The following is a 15,708-nucleotide window of genomic DNA, read 5'->3' on the forward strand; positions in this document are numbered from 1 at the left end:
ATATGTATGGATAAAAAGAGTTAAGCTACGTAACACGAAACACCAAAAATATACTTGCTGATACATCAAGAGTTCCTCACAAACGCTCTGAAGTTAAAATCTAAAATGCTCCACTTTTTACCCAAAATATAAACTACTCAACCTCATTTTGTATTATATACTAACAAAGAAATGAGTTTTTTAAAAAGGTTGGCTGCTATCTATCTAAAGCAAGCAGTTTATGTTTTACACATAAAAAAATTTATTTGCATAAAAGTTTTTATGGGACTAAAAAATTTGTTCTCTACAACACCAAGGCTCATTAAAATATTTTAAATATTAATATACATTTCTTCTGTCAGAAATACATAAAACTTTATTATGTCAGTATTAACAAAACCCTATTGACATACATATAAAATGTTTTACAAACAGAATAACCTACATATTCAAAACACTTTCAACAAATTTTTCATTTTTATTTTTCAGGGTATTGTACAGACTCGAATGGATTGAGGATTGCTTCAACTAGGACAATCTTTTTTGTAATTCAATGTTTACAACTTAGTATGTATGCAATCGTACTATTGACAAAATAGAGAATGATAATATTTTCCATCTCTTAGTAATCTTGTAATGGAACAGAAAAACATCCTGTGTTTGCATTTCTTGCAGGAATCAGCTGTTATAAAGAAACATTAGTGCTTGTTTCTTCTGTCACTGATATCTGAATGCTTTTAATATACTCATCCTAAGTGTTGAATAGTGGCCTATCTGTTTACCTGGGATGTGCTACTTCTTCAACATGAGCTGATGATGTGTAGCCTTTCAAATTAATGGATGAGGTAGCTCAATCAATGTAATCATCAATGCTTGAAGTGAGGGGAAAAGGAAGAAAACAGAAACATTTTTCCTATCAACCAAAATGCACATCCTTCTCACCCATCCATCATACAGCTTTGGAGAGCTAAGAGGAAAGACGACATACACAGTAGAAGATGAATCCTGAGAGAGCAAATCAGAGAGAATGGATGAAAATCCCTCACCTAAATGTGGTTCAGTACTCAAAGTTCTGCAGTCAGATCGCCACATTTTCATTTACATTTCTATTTTCTAACTTTCTAAATTATAAGAATAATTTCAACAGATACCACAAAACACATATATACAGGATATACCACAGCACTGGGCATCAACTTAAAATACTCATGAGGTACACATGAACGTAAGGCACTTTCGCGGTTTACAAAAGTGAATGCCTCAAAGTTAGATATTTATCAAAAATGGAAAAATATCCCTATACAAGTTGATAGGAGCCCTGAAAAATCAAGTACGTATGAATCATTACCAATCTTGGCCAACATTTTGAGAGCCTTAGTGTGACTAAAGATCAGAGATATAATAGATAAATAACTTTTTAAAATTAGAGTTCTATACATCAGTGTCAGGATTCTAAAACTGCTCTCATAAAAATCTGTCTCTTCTAAGTTATTTCAGTTCTCAGCCACAGAGATTGAAGAGCAGGACAACCACTCAGTGTACCACTGTTTAGATTTCATGATGATACCATACCACATCAGTTACAAAGAGACTGGAAATAATAAAGGTTTTGAGCTTGTTTTGTTATTTCCTACAAATATTATAATTAACATAGAAACTTATTCAAACTACTCAAAAATGTAAATTTTATGTATTTTCTTGAAATCATGAATTTTTAATTTCCAAATACAAATACTGTTGCTCTAAATAATGTGAGTTTTGTGACTCTTCAAAATTAAAAGAATGTAACCTACAATATAATGTATTTTCTTGTCTATGAGAGACCAAACAAGCTTAGGTAGCACAATGCTAAAAAATTGATTTAAGGAAATAATCCATTTTTATGCCATCTTTCTCCAAAATTCTTAAAAAGCCAAATCTTCTCTAGGTCATGGTTGGTAAGGACATGTCATTAACAAAGTCAGGGACTCAGGGCTGAGGCTCACACCTGTAATCCCAGCATTTTGGGACGCTGAGGCAGGTGGATCACCTGAGGTCAGGAATTCGAGACCAGCCTGGCCAACATGGCAAAACCCCGTCTCTACTAAAAATACAAAAAATTAGCCAGGCATGGTGATGGGCGCCTGTAATCCCAGCTACTCGGGAGGTTGAGGCAGGAGAATCGCTGGAACCCAGGAGGCAGAGGTTGCAGTGAGCCAAGGTCGCACCATTGCACTCAAGCCTGGGCAACAAGAGTGAAACTCCGTCTGAAAAAAAAAAAAAAAAAAGTCAGGGATTCGGACAGATAAAACTGTATCTTGCCTATTTATTCACAAAGTAAATAAGCATGGAATTTATTTTTTGTTGTTGTTTTTATTTTTTGAGTCAGGGACTCACTTTGTTGCCCAGGCTGGGGTATAGTGGCACGAACACAGCTCACTGTAGCCTTGACCTCCCAGGCTCAAGCGATCCTCCTGCCTCAGCCCCCCAAGTAGCTGGGACTACAGGCACACACCATCATGCCCAGCTAATTTTTGTATTTTTTGTAGAGATGGGGTTTCATTCACCACGTTGCCCAGGCTGGATTTTTTTTTTTTTTTTTTTGAGACAAGATCTTGCCCTATCATCCAGCCTGGAATGCAGTGTCATGAACATAAGCTCACTGCAGCCTGGACCTCCTGGGCTCAAGTGATCCTCTCACCTCAGCCTACTGAGGAGCTGGAACTACAGAGGCACCAGACCCAGCTAATTTTGTGTAGAAACAGGGTTTTGCCATGTTGCCCAGGCTGTTCTCAAACTCCTGGGCTACAATCTACCTGCCTTGGCTTCCCAAAGTGCTGGCCACGGCCCCCAGCCTAACATTTTGAAAATTATTATTATTTTTTTTCTTGCTCTGTCACCCAGGCTGGAGTGCAGTGGTGCAATCTCAGCTCTCAGCTCACCTCTGCCTCCTCGGTTCAATTGAGTCTCCTGCCTCAGCCTCCTGAGTAGCTGAGATTACAGGCATGAGCCACCATACCTGGCTAATTTTTGTAGAAAATTATTATTTCTATGTTACATCATTTTAACAATGCACTGGTTATCTTTGACCTAAAAATGAAAGTTTAAAAACCATTTTTTAAATTAATTAGTACATTCTTGTTGCTGACATGAAGATTACAGTGCATACCTAGCTCCTTTCATTATTTACAATTCAAATCTTTGTTGTACTTCATCTGCAATCATTCCAGAAATTGCAATGGAAGAAGTAGCAGCAGGAGAAGGTGCATTTCTCACATGAAGAATGCGATTTCCAATATCCCCAACTCCTGCATCAAATACAAAATCGTCTACCAGATTTCCATCTCTATCCAGGGCCTGGGCTCTTACTCCAGCTGGGCCCCTGCAAAAGTAAAAGATGGGAGTCAGCTGACTCAAAGACATAGGATACTTTACAAGTCAGTGTTTCCAAAGAGTCTTAAAGCAATAAAGTATTCTTCTAAATGCACAATTATATGGAAACCCAATGAGTTTATAGGCTGTCAGTTGTAGTCTGTCAAACCTATATTGTTAGCTTAGAGCCTAAAACCTATTACATAACAATAGTGTAATAAATGCTTATCAAAGAAATACATAAAAACAAGTAAGTTATTTATCAATGTCTGCTCTTTCCAAAGGTAGTAGGTAAATCCACACTTAATTAGAACAGGTATATTTTTATTTATAGAATGAATTTATTATAAAAATCAATCAATGGCAACAATAAGCCTCATCTGAGTAATACAAATCAATGAAAGCAGAGGTTATGTGTCAGTTGCATTCCTGTATCCTATTCTACTTATTTTTGTATTTTTAAAATTCACACAAAATTTATGGAGAGAAATATTTGCAAATGGCAACAAGTTCTTGTTTTTCAGTTTGTTTTTAAGAGTTTACCCTTCAATATCAGGATCATCTTCAATTTCAAAAGATGATAGGAAAAGCATAAAAATAAATTAATTTAGCAGCATGTTAATAAACTGAGAGTCTTTTTTTTTTTTTAATTGAGATAGAGTCTTGATCTGTTGCTCAGGTTGTGTACACAACCTCGCCTGGCTAATTAAAGAAAATTTTTTTTTGTAGAGACAAGGTCTCACTATGTTGCCCAGGCTGGTCTCAAACTCCTGGCCTCAAGTGATCCTCCCACCTTAGCCTCCCAAAATGCTGCGATTATAGGTGTGAACAACTGTAAAGACACTGATAATCTTTATTACTTAAAATTCTATTTTATAACATTTGAGCTCACAGATTTTTGTTGTTTTTTAAAACAGTTAAAATTTACAGATGAAATTTGAATCCAATGTTTTTGAACTACAAAAAAGCACCTCTTATGAAACTTGTCCAAGGAAGCCCAGTGTGAAAAATTCTATCTTATACACACCAGCAAGGCTCAAGAAATCAGAAAACAATATTAAACATTTTTTACTAATTCTGGGACAAATCAGATAAGTACTTGCAGAAGATACAAAGAACACTATGAGGGCACCGCCCTCTAAGACTTCACCTGGCTGAAGAGAGATAATAGTAATAGCTATTATTTAGTAAGTGCTTACTCTGTGCTAGGAATTACCTCACTTAATCCTCAAAACAACTCTTAAGAGGCTGACATAGTTTATATTTAACAGCAAAGAAACACAGAGAGATTAAGTAACTTGCCTGAAATCACAGAGCTATACTATTCATTCTTAGAGAGGTAAATAAGAATTATAACAGTAAGAGTGAAAGGTTGTATGATAAAGATAAGTGATCTTCCCTATAGAATCCTGCAGGGAATCTGGACAAGAGATTTTTTAGCTGTAAGAATTTCCAAGTAAGAATCCGATATGGGAGCGAGTGGAGCAAGACGGTGGAAAAGAAGCCTACAAACATTGGTTCCCCTGCTAGAACACCAAATTTTAACTATCTGCACACAGAAAAACACCGTCACAAGAACCAAAAATCAGGTGAGCAATCACAGTGGCTGGTTTTGACTTCATATCATTGAAAGAGGCATTGAGGAGGGCAGAAAAGATGGTCTTGCATCGCCAATGCCACCCCTCCCTCACCCCCTAGCAGCAGCCATGTGGTGTGGAGAGAGAACCTATGCACTTGGGAAAGGGAGGGTACAGTGGCTGGAGGCCTTTACATTGAACTCAGTGCTGCCCTGTCACACTGGAGAATAAAGCTGTGCTGGGCTCAGCCAGCGCCAGCACATGGAGGGAGCATTTGGACCTGCCCCAGCTAGACAGGAAGCATCCATCCCAGTGGTCAGAACTTGAGTTTCCCTACAAGGCCTCACCACCGTGGGCTGAAATGCTCTGGGGACCTAGATAAACTTGAAATACAGTCTAGCGCACAAGGACTCCAACTCCTAGGCTACTAGCACTAGGCTGGGCTTATAGTAAGTGGACTAGGGTGGCATGTGATCTAGGGAGATACCAGCTGGCATAGCTAAAGGAGTGCTTGCATCATCCATCCCCCAAACCAAGGCAGCTGCAATAGAAGTGACTCCTTTCTTCTGCTTAAGGAGCAAAGAGCAAAGAGTAAAGAGGACCGTCTTACATCTTGGATTCCAGCTCAGCCACAGTAGGATATGGCACTGGGCAGAGTTGTGAGGCCCGCATTATAGGCCCTAGCTCCTGAGCAACATTTCTAGACCCACCCCGGGCCAAAAGGGAACCTAATGCCTTGGAGGGAAAAACCCAGTCCTAGCAGGATACGTTACCTGCTGACTAAAGAGCCCTTGGGCCCTGAATAACCAGCAGCGATACCCAAGGAGTGCGTCATGGGCCTTGGATGAGACTCTGAGATGTGCTGCCTTCAGGTGTGACCCAGCACATTCCCAGCTGTGGTGGCTACAGTGAAAGACTCCTTCTGTTTGAGAAAAGCAGAGATAAAAGTAAAGGGGACTTTGTCTTACACCTTAGGTACCAGCTCAGCCACAGTGAGGTAGAGCAACAAGCAGTTCTTGGGGTCCCCAAGTCAAGGCTTACACTCCTTTTTTTTTTTGGTGAGACAGAGTCTCGCTCTGTTGCCCAGGCTGGAGTGAAGTGGCGTGACCTCGGCTCACTGCAACCTCCACCTCCTGGGCTCAAGCAATTCTCCTGCCTCAGCCTTCCAAGTAGCTGGGATTACAGGCGCACTCCACCACGCCCAGCTGATTTTTGTATTTTTAGTAGAGATAGGGTTTCACCATGTTGGCCAGGCTGGTCTCGAACTCCTGACCTCAGGTGATCCACCCGTCTTGGCCTTCCAAAGTGTTGGGATTACAGGCATGAGCCACCGCATCCAGCCCAGGCCAATACTCTTGAACAGCATTTCTAGAACTACCCTGGGCCAGAGGGGAGCCCACTGCCCTGAAGGGTAAGTCCCAGGCCAGGCAGCTTTCACCACAAGCTGATAGAAGAGCCCTTGGGCTTTAAGTGAATATTGGTGGTGGCCTGGCAGAAACCCTGTGGACCAAAGGTGGTGGTAGCCACAGGGAGTGGCCCCTCTGCCCGTGGAAAGGGGCGGGAAGAGTGAGAAGAACTTTGTTTTGTGGTGTGAGTGCTAGTTATCCGCAGTAGAACAGAACATCAGGTAAACTACTAGGGTATTTGACCCCAATCTGTGGCTTCCAGACAGCATCTCTGGACATGCCTGGGGCCTGAGGAAGCTTACTGCCCTGAAGGGAAGGGCCCTGGGCAAGACCCAGTGCTGGGCTGTCTTCAGGTCTGACCCAGTGCAGTCCCAGTGGTGGTGGCCACAGGAGTGCTTGCATCACCACACCCCCCCAGTTCCAGGGGGTTTAGCACAGAGAGAAAGAGACTCCATTTATTTGGGAGGAAGTAAGGGAAAAGAACAAGAGTCTCTGCCTGGTGATCCAGAGAATTCTTCTGGATCTTATCCAAGACCACTTAGGTGGTACCTCTACAAGTCTACAAAAAACACAATGTTATTGGGCTTGTGACCCAAGTCCCTTTGAATACCTGGAAAGTCTTCCCAAGAAGGACAGGCACAGACAAGCTCAGACTGTGAAGACTACAATAAATACCCAACTCTTCAATGCCCAGACACCAAAGAACATCTACTAGCATCAACGCCATCCAGGCATACATAACCTCCTCAAATAAACTAAATAAAGCACCAGAGACCAATCCTGGAGAAACAGAGATATATGACCTTTCTGACAGAGAATTCAAAATAGCTGTTTTGAAGAAACTCAAAGAAATTCAAGACAACACAGAAGGAATTCATAATTCTTTCAGATAAATTTAACAAAGGGATTGAAATAATTAAAAAGAATTAAACAGAAATTCTAGAAATGAAAAATGCAACTCACATGCTGAAGAATATATCAGAGTCTCAATAGCAAAACTGATCAGGCAGAAGAATTTGTGAGCTGAAAGACAGGCTATTTGAAAATACATAGTCAGATGAGATAAAAGAAAAAAGAATAAAAAACAATGAAGCATGCCCACAAGATCTAGAAAACATTCTCAAAAGGGTAAATCTAAGAGTTATTGGCCTAAAAGATGAGGTACAGAAACATATAGGGGTAAACAGTTTATTCAAAGGGATTATAACAGAGAACTTCCCAAACCTAGAGAAAGATATCAACATTTGAGTACAAGAAGATTATAGAACCCCAACAGCATTTAATCCAGAGACTAACTCAAGCCATTTAATAATCGAACTCCCAAAGGTCAAGGATAAAGAAAGAATTCTAAAAGCAGCAAGAAAAAAGAAACGAATAATATACAATGGCGCTCCAATATGTCTGGCAGCAGACTTTTCAGTGGAAACCTTACAGGCCAGGAGAGAGTGGCATGACATTTTTAAAGTGCTGAAGGAAAAAACCCTTTTACTCTAAAATAGTATATACAGTGAAAATATCCTTCAAGCATGAAGGAGAAATACTTTCCCAGACAAACAAAAGCTGAGGGATTTCATCAACACTAGATATGTCCTACAAGAAATACTAAAGAGAGTTCTTCAATCTGAAAGAAAAGGATGTTAATGAGCAAGAAGAAATCTTAAAGGTACAAAACTTCCTGATAACAGCAAGCACACACAAAAAACACAGAATAGTATAACATTATAATTGTGGTGTATATAAACTTCTCATCTTACACAGAAAGACTAAATGATGAACCAAACAAAAATAGTAACTACAACAACTTTTCAAGACACAGACAGTACAATAAGATATAAAGAGAAAAAAACAAAAAATTTAAAAGCCAAGGAACAAAGTTAAAGTGTAGAGTTTTTATTAGTTTTCTTTCTGTGTGTTTGTTTGCATATGCAATCAGTATTAAGTTGTCATCAGTTTAAAACAGTGGGTTATAAGATAGTATTTGCAAGCCTCATGGTAACCTCAAATAGAAAAACATACAATGGATACCAAAAAGTTAAATAAAAAGAAAGAAATTAAAACATACCATCAGAGAAAAATCACCTTCATTAAAAGGAAGACAGGAAGAAAGCAAAGAAGGAATTGCAAGACTGTAAAGCCACCAGAAAACAAATAACAAAATGGCAGGAGTAAGTCCTTACTTATCAATAATAACACTGAATGTAAATAGACTAAACTCTGCAGTCAAAAGACATAGAGTAGCTGAATGAATGAGAAAACAAGACCCAATGATCTGTTCCCTAAAAGAAACATACTTCACCTATAAAGATACAAAGAGACTAAAAATAAAGGGATGGAAAAAAAGATATTCCATGACAATGGAAATGAAAAAAGAGCAGGAATAGCTAGAATAGCTATATTGATATCAGACAAAATAGACTGCAAGACAAAAACTGTAAGAAGAGACAAAGAAGATTATTATATAATGATAAAGGAGTCAATTCAGCAAGAGGACATAATGATTGTAAATATATATGTACCCAACACTGGAGTACCCAGCTATACAAAGCAAATATTATTAGAGCTAAAGAGATAGACCCCAATACAATAATAGCTGGAGACTTAAACATCCCACTTTCAGTATTGACTAGATCTCCCAGGCAGAACCTCGACAAAGAAATGTCAGACTTAATCTGCACTACAGAACAAATAGACCTAATAGTTATTTACAGAACATTTCATCCAATGGCTGCAGAATACACATTTTTCTCCTCAGCACATGGATCATTCTCAGGGATAGACCATATGTTAGATCACAAAACAAGTCTTAAAACATTCAAAAAAGCTGGAATAATATCAAGCATCTTCTCTGACCACAATGGAATAAAACTACAAATCAATCACAAGAGGAATTTTGGAAACTATATAAACACATAGAAATTAAACAATATGATCCAGAATGGGATCACATCAAGTTAAAAAGCTTTTGCACAGCAAAAGAAACAATCAACAAAGTGAAGAGACGACCCACAGAATGGGAGAAAATATATGCAAACTACTCATCTGACAAGGGATTAATAACTAGAATATATAAGAAGCTCAAACAACTCTATAGGAAAAAAATTGAATAATCCAATTTTAAAAGGGGCAAAATATCTGAATAGACATTTCTCAAAAGAAGACATACCAGTGGCAAACAGGCATATGAAAAGGTGCTCAACATCACTGATCATCAGAGAAATGCAAATCAAAACTACAAAGAGATATCATCTCACCTCAGTTAAAATGGCTTTTATTCAAAAGACAGGCAATAACTAATGCTGGTGAAGATATGGAGAAATGGGAACCCTCATACACTGTTGATAGGAATGTAAATTAGCACAACCACTATGGCCAATAGTGTGGAGGCTCCTCAAAAAGCTAAAGATAGAGTTACATGATCCAGCAATCCCACTGCTGGATATATACCCAAAAGAAAAGAAATCAGTATATCAAAGAGATATCTGAATTTCCATGTTTACTGCAGCAGTATTCACAATAGCCAAGGTTTGGAAGCAACCTAGGTGTCCATCAACAGATGAATGAATAAATAAAATGTGGTATCTATACACAATGGAGTACTATTCAGCCATTAAAAAGAATGAGATGCTGTCATTTGCATCAACATGGAGGTCATTATGTTAAGTAAAATAATCCAGGCACAGAAAGACAAATATCATCCGTTCATACTTATTAGTGGGATCTAAAAATCAAAACAATTGAATGCATAGAGGTAAGAGAGCAGGATTGTTACCAGAGGCTGCAAAAGGTAGTGTGGAGTGGGGGTTTACAGGGGAGGTGGGGATGGTTAATGGATACCTCCTCCCAAAAATAGAAAGAAATGAATAAGACCTAGTATTTGATAGCACAACAGGGAGACCATAGTCAATAATAATTTAATTGTACATTTAAAAATAACTAAGAGTATAATTGAATTGTTTATAAGACAAAGGATAAATGCTTGAGGGTACGAATAACCAATTTTCCATGATGTGATTATTATGCATTACATGCCTGTAGCAAAATATCTCATGTACCCCAAAAATATATACACCTACTAGGCACCCATAAAAATTTAAAAAAAAAAAAAAACACCTTAAAGAATCAGATATACCACATAGAACACAAAAAGAAGGGACGGGACTGAAAGCTGAAACTTCTTGGGGTAGAGATGCATATGTTTATCAGCTGGTATGTGGCCTATTTTTGTATACTATTTATAGTTTATCTGAACTCATCAAAGTAGCATTTCTCCCCTCAACATCAGGACCACCCACTGATGTTGAGTGTCCAATGTAAAACTCTGCTGTATAGAGAGTCAGTCAGTACATTCCCTTTGCTCCTTCTAGGCACATAAAGGTTAAAATTGATTAACCACAGTTAAAAATGTCTACACTTGTTTATTTTTCTTACAAACAAAAATTATGTTCTCAATGTCCCCTATACTCTTGTCCACATATTGAAAACCCTACAATCGAAATTTTAAAATAATAATAATGTTTTTCTGGCCAGGCACAGAGGCTAATGCTTGTAATCCTAGAACTTTGGGAGGCCAAAGCAGGTAGATCACTTGAACTCAGGAGTTTGAGACCAGCCTGGGCAACATGGTGAAACCCCATATATACGAGAAAAAAAAAAATCAGTCAGGCGTGGTGGTGAGTGTCTGAGTGTCTGTAGTCCCAGCTACTTGGAAGGCAGAGGAGGGAGGATCCCTTGAGCTAACGGCGGTAGAGGCTGCAGTTGAGCTATGATCACACCATTGCACTCCAGCCTGGATGACAGAACCCTGTCTCAAATAAATAAATAATAATGATGTTTTTCTTAGGATTTCATTTTAGTTCAAACAAGTTTTTAACATGAAATATTTAAACTACCAAATTTTTCATTCCCTTTTCAAGCACTTAAGGCAACTTCAGGGTTTTTCTTTGTAGGATTACATATGCTTTCCCCTCAGAACACTTCAAATTGAAATAAGTATTATTATTTGAAATCTCAGCCAGGAGAGGTGGCTCCCGCCTGTAATCCCAGAACTTCGAGAGGCCAAAGTGGGTAAATCACCTGAGGTCAGGAGTTCGAGACCAGCCTGGCCAATATGACAAAACCTCGTCTCTACTAAAAATACAAAAATTAGCTGAGCGTGGCGGCAGGCACCTGTAATCCCAGCTACTCGGGAGGCTGAGGCAGGAAAATCGCTTGAACCCAGGAGGTGGAGGTTGCAGTGAGCCAAGATTGCGCCATTGCACTCCAGCCCGGGCAACAAGAGCGAAACTCCATCTCCAAAAAAAAAAAGAAAAAGAAAAAGAAAATCTCAGGTAACATAAACCATAAATGTCTTGAAGGCAAGTATGGTGTCAACACCCCTAAATCACCCACATGTGTGGATCTGTGTCTTCACATAGTAGGTATTCAATAAGGCTATAAACTTTAAGCTTTAAGTTAAATTTAAAATTTCTATTTTTTAATTTTTATTTTAAAATATATCCTGGGCAGGGTGGCTCAGACCCAATCCCACTTTGGGAGGCTCGAGGGGTGGATCGCTTGAGGTCAGGAGTTCGAGACCAGCCTGGCCAACATGGTGAAGCCTCATCTCTAACTAAAAACATAAAATTAGCCAGCCATCATGGCACATGCTTGTAATCCCAGCTACTTGGGAGGCTGAGGCAGGAGAATCACTTGAACCCAGGAGGCAGAAGTTACAGTGAGCTGAGATCGCGCCACTGCACTCCAGCCTGGGTGATAGACTGAGACTCCGTCTCAAAAAAAGAAAAAAAAATATGTCCAGAAACAAGAACAGGTGAATGTGTAACTAAATACATACATTCATGAGAAGTCTTATATTACATTATTGTCATATGTCAAGCATTACACTACAGGTTGGGAAAACAGCTATGAAAAGCTGTAACAGGCATCTTCAGCCAGTTCCAAATACGATGGGACAATCTAGTATTTTATAAAACTCCACTGCTAATCTAAATATATAAGTCCAGACCAGGCATAGTGGCTCATGCCTATAATCCCAATGCTTTTGGAGGATGAGGCAGGAGAATCACTCGAGCCCAGGAGTTCCAAACCAGCCTGGACAATATAGGGAGACTCTGTCTCTAGGAAAATAATAATAACTAGGCAGGTGTGGTGGCACACACCTGTTGTCCTAGCTATTTGGGAGGTTGAGGCAGGAGGATGGCTTGAACCCAGGAGTTCAAGGCTGCAGTGAGCTATGATCACATCACTGCACTCCACTCCAGCCTGGGTGACAGGGCAAGATCCTGTCCTACAAAAAAAAAAAAAAAATTAAAAGCATTTTTCTAGCATATAGACTTTTTAAAATCCAACCTGATAATCTGTCTTAACTATTAAATATATTTACATTTACTGTAATTACTGATATGCTTGATTTCTACCATATTATTTTATGCTATCTAACCTGATTTTCTAAGGTTTCTATCTCCTCTTTCTTCACTTATTGAGTTTTCTATATTCTTTTTTTCCTTCTCTACTAAATTGGAAATCTATTTCCATCTTGTATTTAGTTTTATTTACTCAGATGGGATGCACTGTACATCTTGAATTTGAGGTCTGTCAATTCTAGAAAATTTTTAACTATTCTCTCCTCAAAGGATTGCCTCTTCTCAATTTCTCTGTAACACCTATGAGAGATAGGCTGGAATCTTCTCAGTTTTCTTTTCCATGTCTTATTTTATTTTATTTTTGAGACGGAGTCTCACTCTGTCACTCAGGCTGGGGTACAATGGTGTCATCTCAGCTCACTGCAACCTCTGCCTCCCGGGTTCAAGTGATTCTCCTGCCTCAGCCTCCCAAGTAGCTGGGATTACAGGTGCCCACCAAAGCTAGTTTTTGTATTTTTAGTAAAGACGGGGTTTTGCCATGTTAGCTAGGCTGACCTTGAACTCCTAACCTCAGGTAATCCACCCTCCATGGCCTGGCAAAGTGCTGGGATTACAGGCATGAGCCACTGTGCCCAACCCCATGTCTTTTAACTTCTATGGATACATCTTTATCTTGCAGTATTGCTTTCTAAATTCTTCTGAGTTACCTTCCAATTTGATAATTTCCTCTTAAGGTAGGTCTAACCAGCTGTCTAACCTAGTCATCTGAGGTTTTTCCTTCAATTTTTTTTTTTTTGAGACAGGGTCTTGCTCTGTTGCCCAGGCTGGAGGGCAGTGGTGTGATTACAGCTCACTGCAGCCTTGACCTCTTAGGCTCAAGCCATCCTCCCTCCTCGGCCTCCAGAGTAGCTGGGACTACAGGTGTGTACCACCATACCTGGTTAATTTTTAAAACTTTTTGTAGAGACAGGATCTTACTATGTTGCCTAGGCTGGTCTTGAACTCCTGGACCCAAACAATCCTCCCACCTTGGCCTCCCAAAGTTCTGGGATTACAGAAGTGGGCCACCAAGCCTAGCCTGAGTTTTAAAATTTAAAAACTATATTGTTAGTTCCAGAAATTCTCATTAGGTAGTTTCCAACTAATTTGCCTAATTATTTCTTTGTTTTTTTTTTTCATGTTTTCATTACTTTGTTTTTGATTAACTGAAGCATATTTACTTTACAGTTTCTATTATTACTATTACCCATAGTTGTTGGAAGTCTAATTCTGCCACCTATTTTATCTGCTGACTCTCACTTATGGTGGTTTGTAACTTCTGATTGTGAGTTTCTGTTCAGTAGGACTTTATCTGTGGGAATCATCTGGGAGGGGTTGGATTCAGGGTGTGTCCCTCTGCAGTGGTTTTACATTTGCTTCTATTACTATCCTGAAAGCACTTTTTTTGTAATGGAAAATTTCAAACACGTCAAAAAGTTAAAAAAAAAAAAAAAGAAAGAAAAAGAAACAAAACCAACAGTATAATGAACTCCCATGTATGTATTACCCAGCTGCAACAATTATACACACACAGCCAATCTTGTTTCATCTATGTACCAATCCAACACCAATGTCTCTCCACTGGGTTATTTTATTTTTTTAGAGACAGGCCTCACTCTGTCACCCAGGCTAGAGTGCAGTGGCACAATCACAACTTACTGCAGCCCTGACCTCGCAGGCTCAAGCAATCCTCCCCTCTCAGCCTCCTGAATAGCTGGGACCACAGGTGGACACCACCACACCCAGCTAATTGTTTTTTAAAAATATTTTTTTAGAGACAAGGTCTCACTATATTGCCCAGGCTGGCCTCAAACTCTTGGGCCCAAGCAATTCTCCCATCTCAGTCTCCCAAAGTGCTGGGATTATAGGTGTCAGCCACCATGCCCAGTCTTATTTTTTGAGACAGGGTCTTGCTCTGTCACCCAGGCTGGAGTGCACTGGCATGATCATAGCTCACTACAGCCTTTAACTCCTGGGCTCAAGAAATCCTCCTGCCTCAGCATCCAGAGTAGGTGGGACTACAGGAACATGCCACCACACCCAGCTAGTTTTTAAATTTTTGGTATGGATGGGGTCTTGCTATGTTGTCCAGGCTGGTTTGGAACTCCTAGCCTCAAGAATCCTCCTGACTCAGCCTCCCAAAGTGTTAGGATTGCAGGCATGAGCCCACGGTGCCTGACCTATTTTAGTATTTTATAATTTTTTATTTTATTTTATTTATTTTTGAGACAGGGTCTCACTCTGTTGTCCAGACTGGAGTGCAGTGGTGTTATCATGGCTTACTGCTGCCTTGACCACTAGGCTCAAGCAATTCTCTTGCCTCAGCCTCCTGAGTAGTTGGGACTACAGGCATGCACCACCACGCCAGGCTCTTTTTTTTTTTTTTTTTTTTTTTAATTTTTACTAGAGACAAGGTCTCGTATTGCCCAGAATGGTCTTGAACTCCTCAGGTCAAACAATCCTGCCTCAGCCACCCAAAGTGCTAGGATTAAAGGCAGGAGCCACTGAGCCCAACCATATTTTATTATTTTTTAGACATGTTGTCTTGTTAGGCTGGATTAAAACTCCTGGGCTCAAGCAATCCTCCTACCTCAGCCTCCCAAGTAGCTAGGACTATATGCGTGAGCCACAACACCCCCACTGAATTATTTTAAAGCAAATCCCAGATGGCATACCACTTCACTTCAATGTGTATTTGTTTTCTTTTCTTTCTGTTTTTTTTTAGAAATGGGGTCTCACTATGTCACCCAGGCTGATCTCACTATGTTGCCAAGGCTGCCCAAGCAATCCACCCACCTTGGCCTCAATGTGTATTTCTTTTAGAAAGATTCTTAAAAATCATCCAGGCGCAGTGGCTCACACCTGTAATCTCAGCACTTTGGGAGGCCAAGGCAGGTAGATCACTTGAGGTCAGGAGTCCAGACCAGCATGGCCAACATAGTAAAATCCCATCTCTACTAAAAATAGGGAAAAAAAAATCAGCCAGCCATGGTG

General features: G+C 39.6%; 1 protein-coding gene across 3 annotated transcripts in view; it reads right to left on the reverse strand.

Annotated features, from left to right (window-relative positions):
• Positions 1-217: 217 nt before the first annotated feature.
• L2HGDH (L-2-hydroxyglutarate dehydrogenase) overlaps positions 218-15,708 on the reverse strand; it is a 68,070-nt gene continuing 52,579 nt past the window's right edge. For all 3 annotated transcript variants that reach the window (XM_054447631.2, XM_054447633.2, XM_054447632.2), the window contains 2 exons: positions 3,128-3,340; positions 218-2,225 (listed from right to left, as the gene is read on the reverse strand). In XM_054447631.2, the coding sequence (XP_054303606.1) occupies positions 3,145-3,340 (196 nt within the window). In that variant the 3' untranslated portion in view covers positions 218-2,225; positions 3,128-3,144. The remainder of the gene's footprint in view (positions 2,226-3,127; positions 3,341-15,708) is intronic.

Source organism: Pongo pygmaeus, chromosome 15 (genome assembly GCF_028885625.2).
Source record: "Pongo pygmaeus isolate AG05252 chromosome 15, NHGRI_mPonPyg2-v2.0_pri, whole genome shotgun sequence".
NCBI classification, from domain to species: Eukaryota; Metazoa; Chordata; class Mammalia; order Primates; family Hominidae; genus Pongo; species Pongo pygmaeus.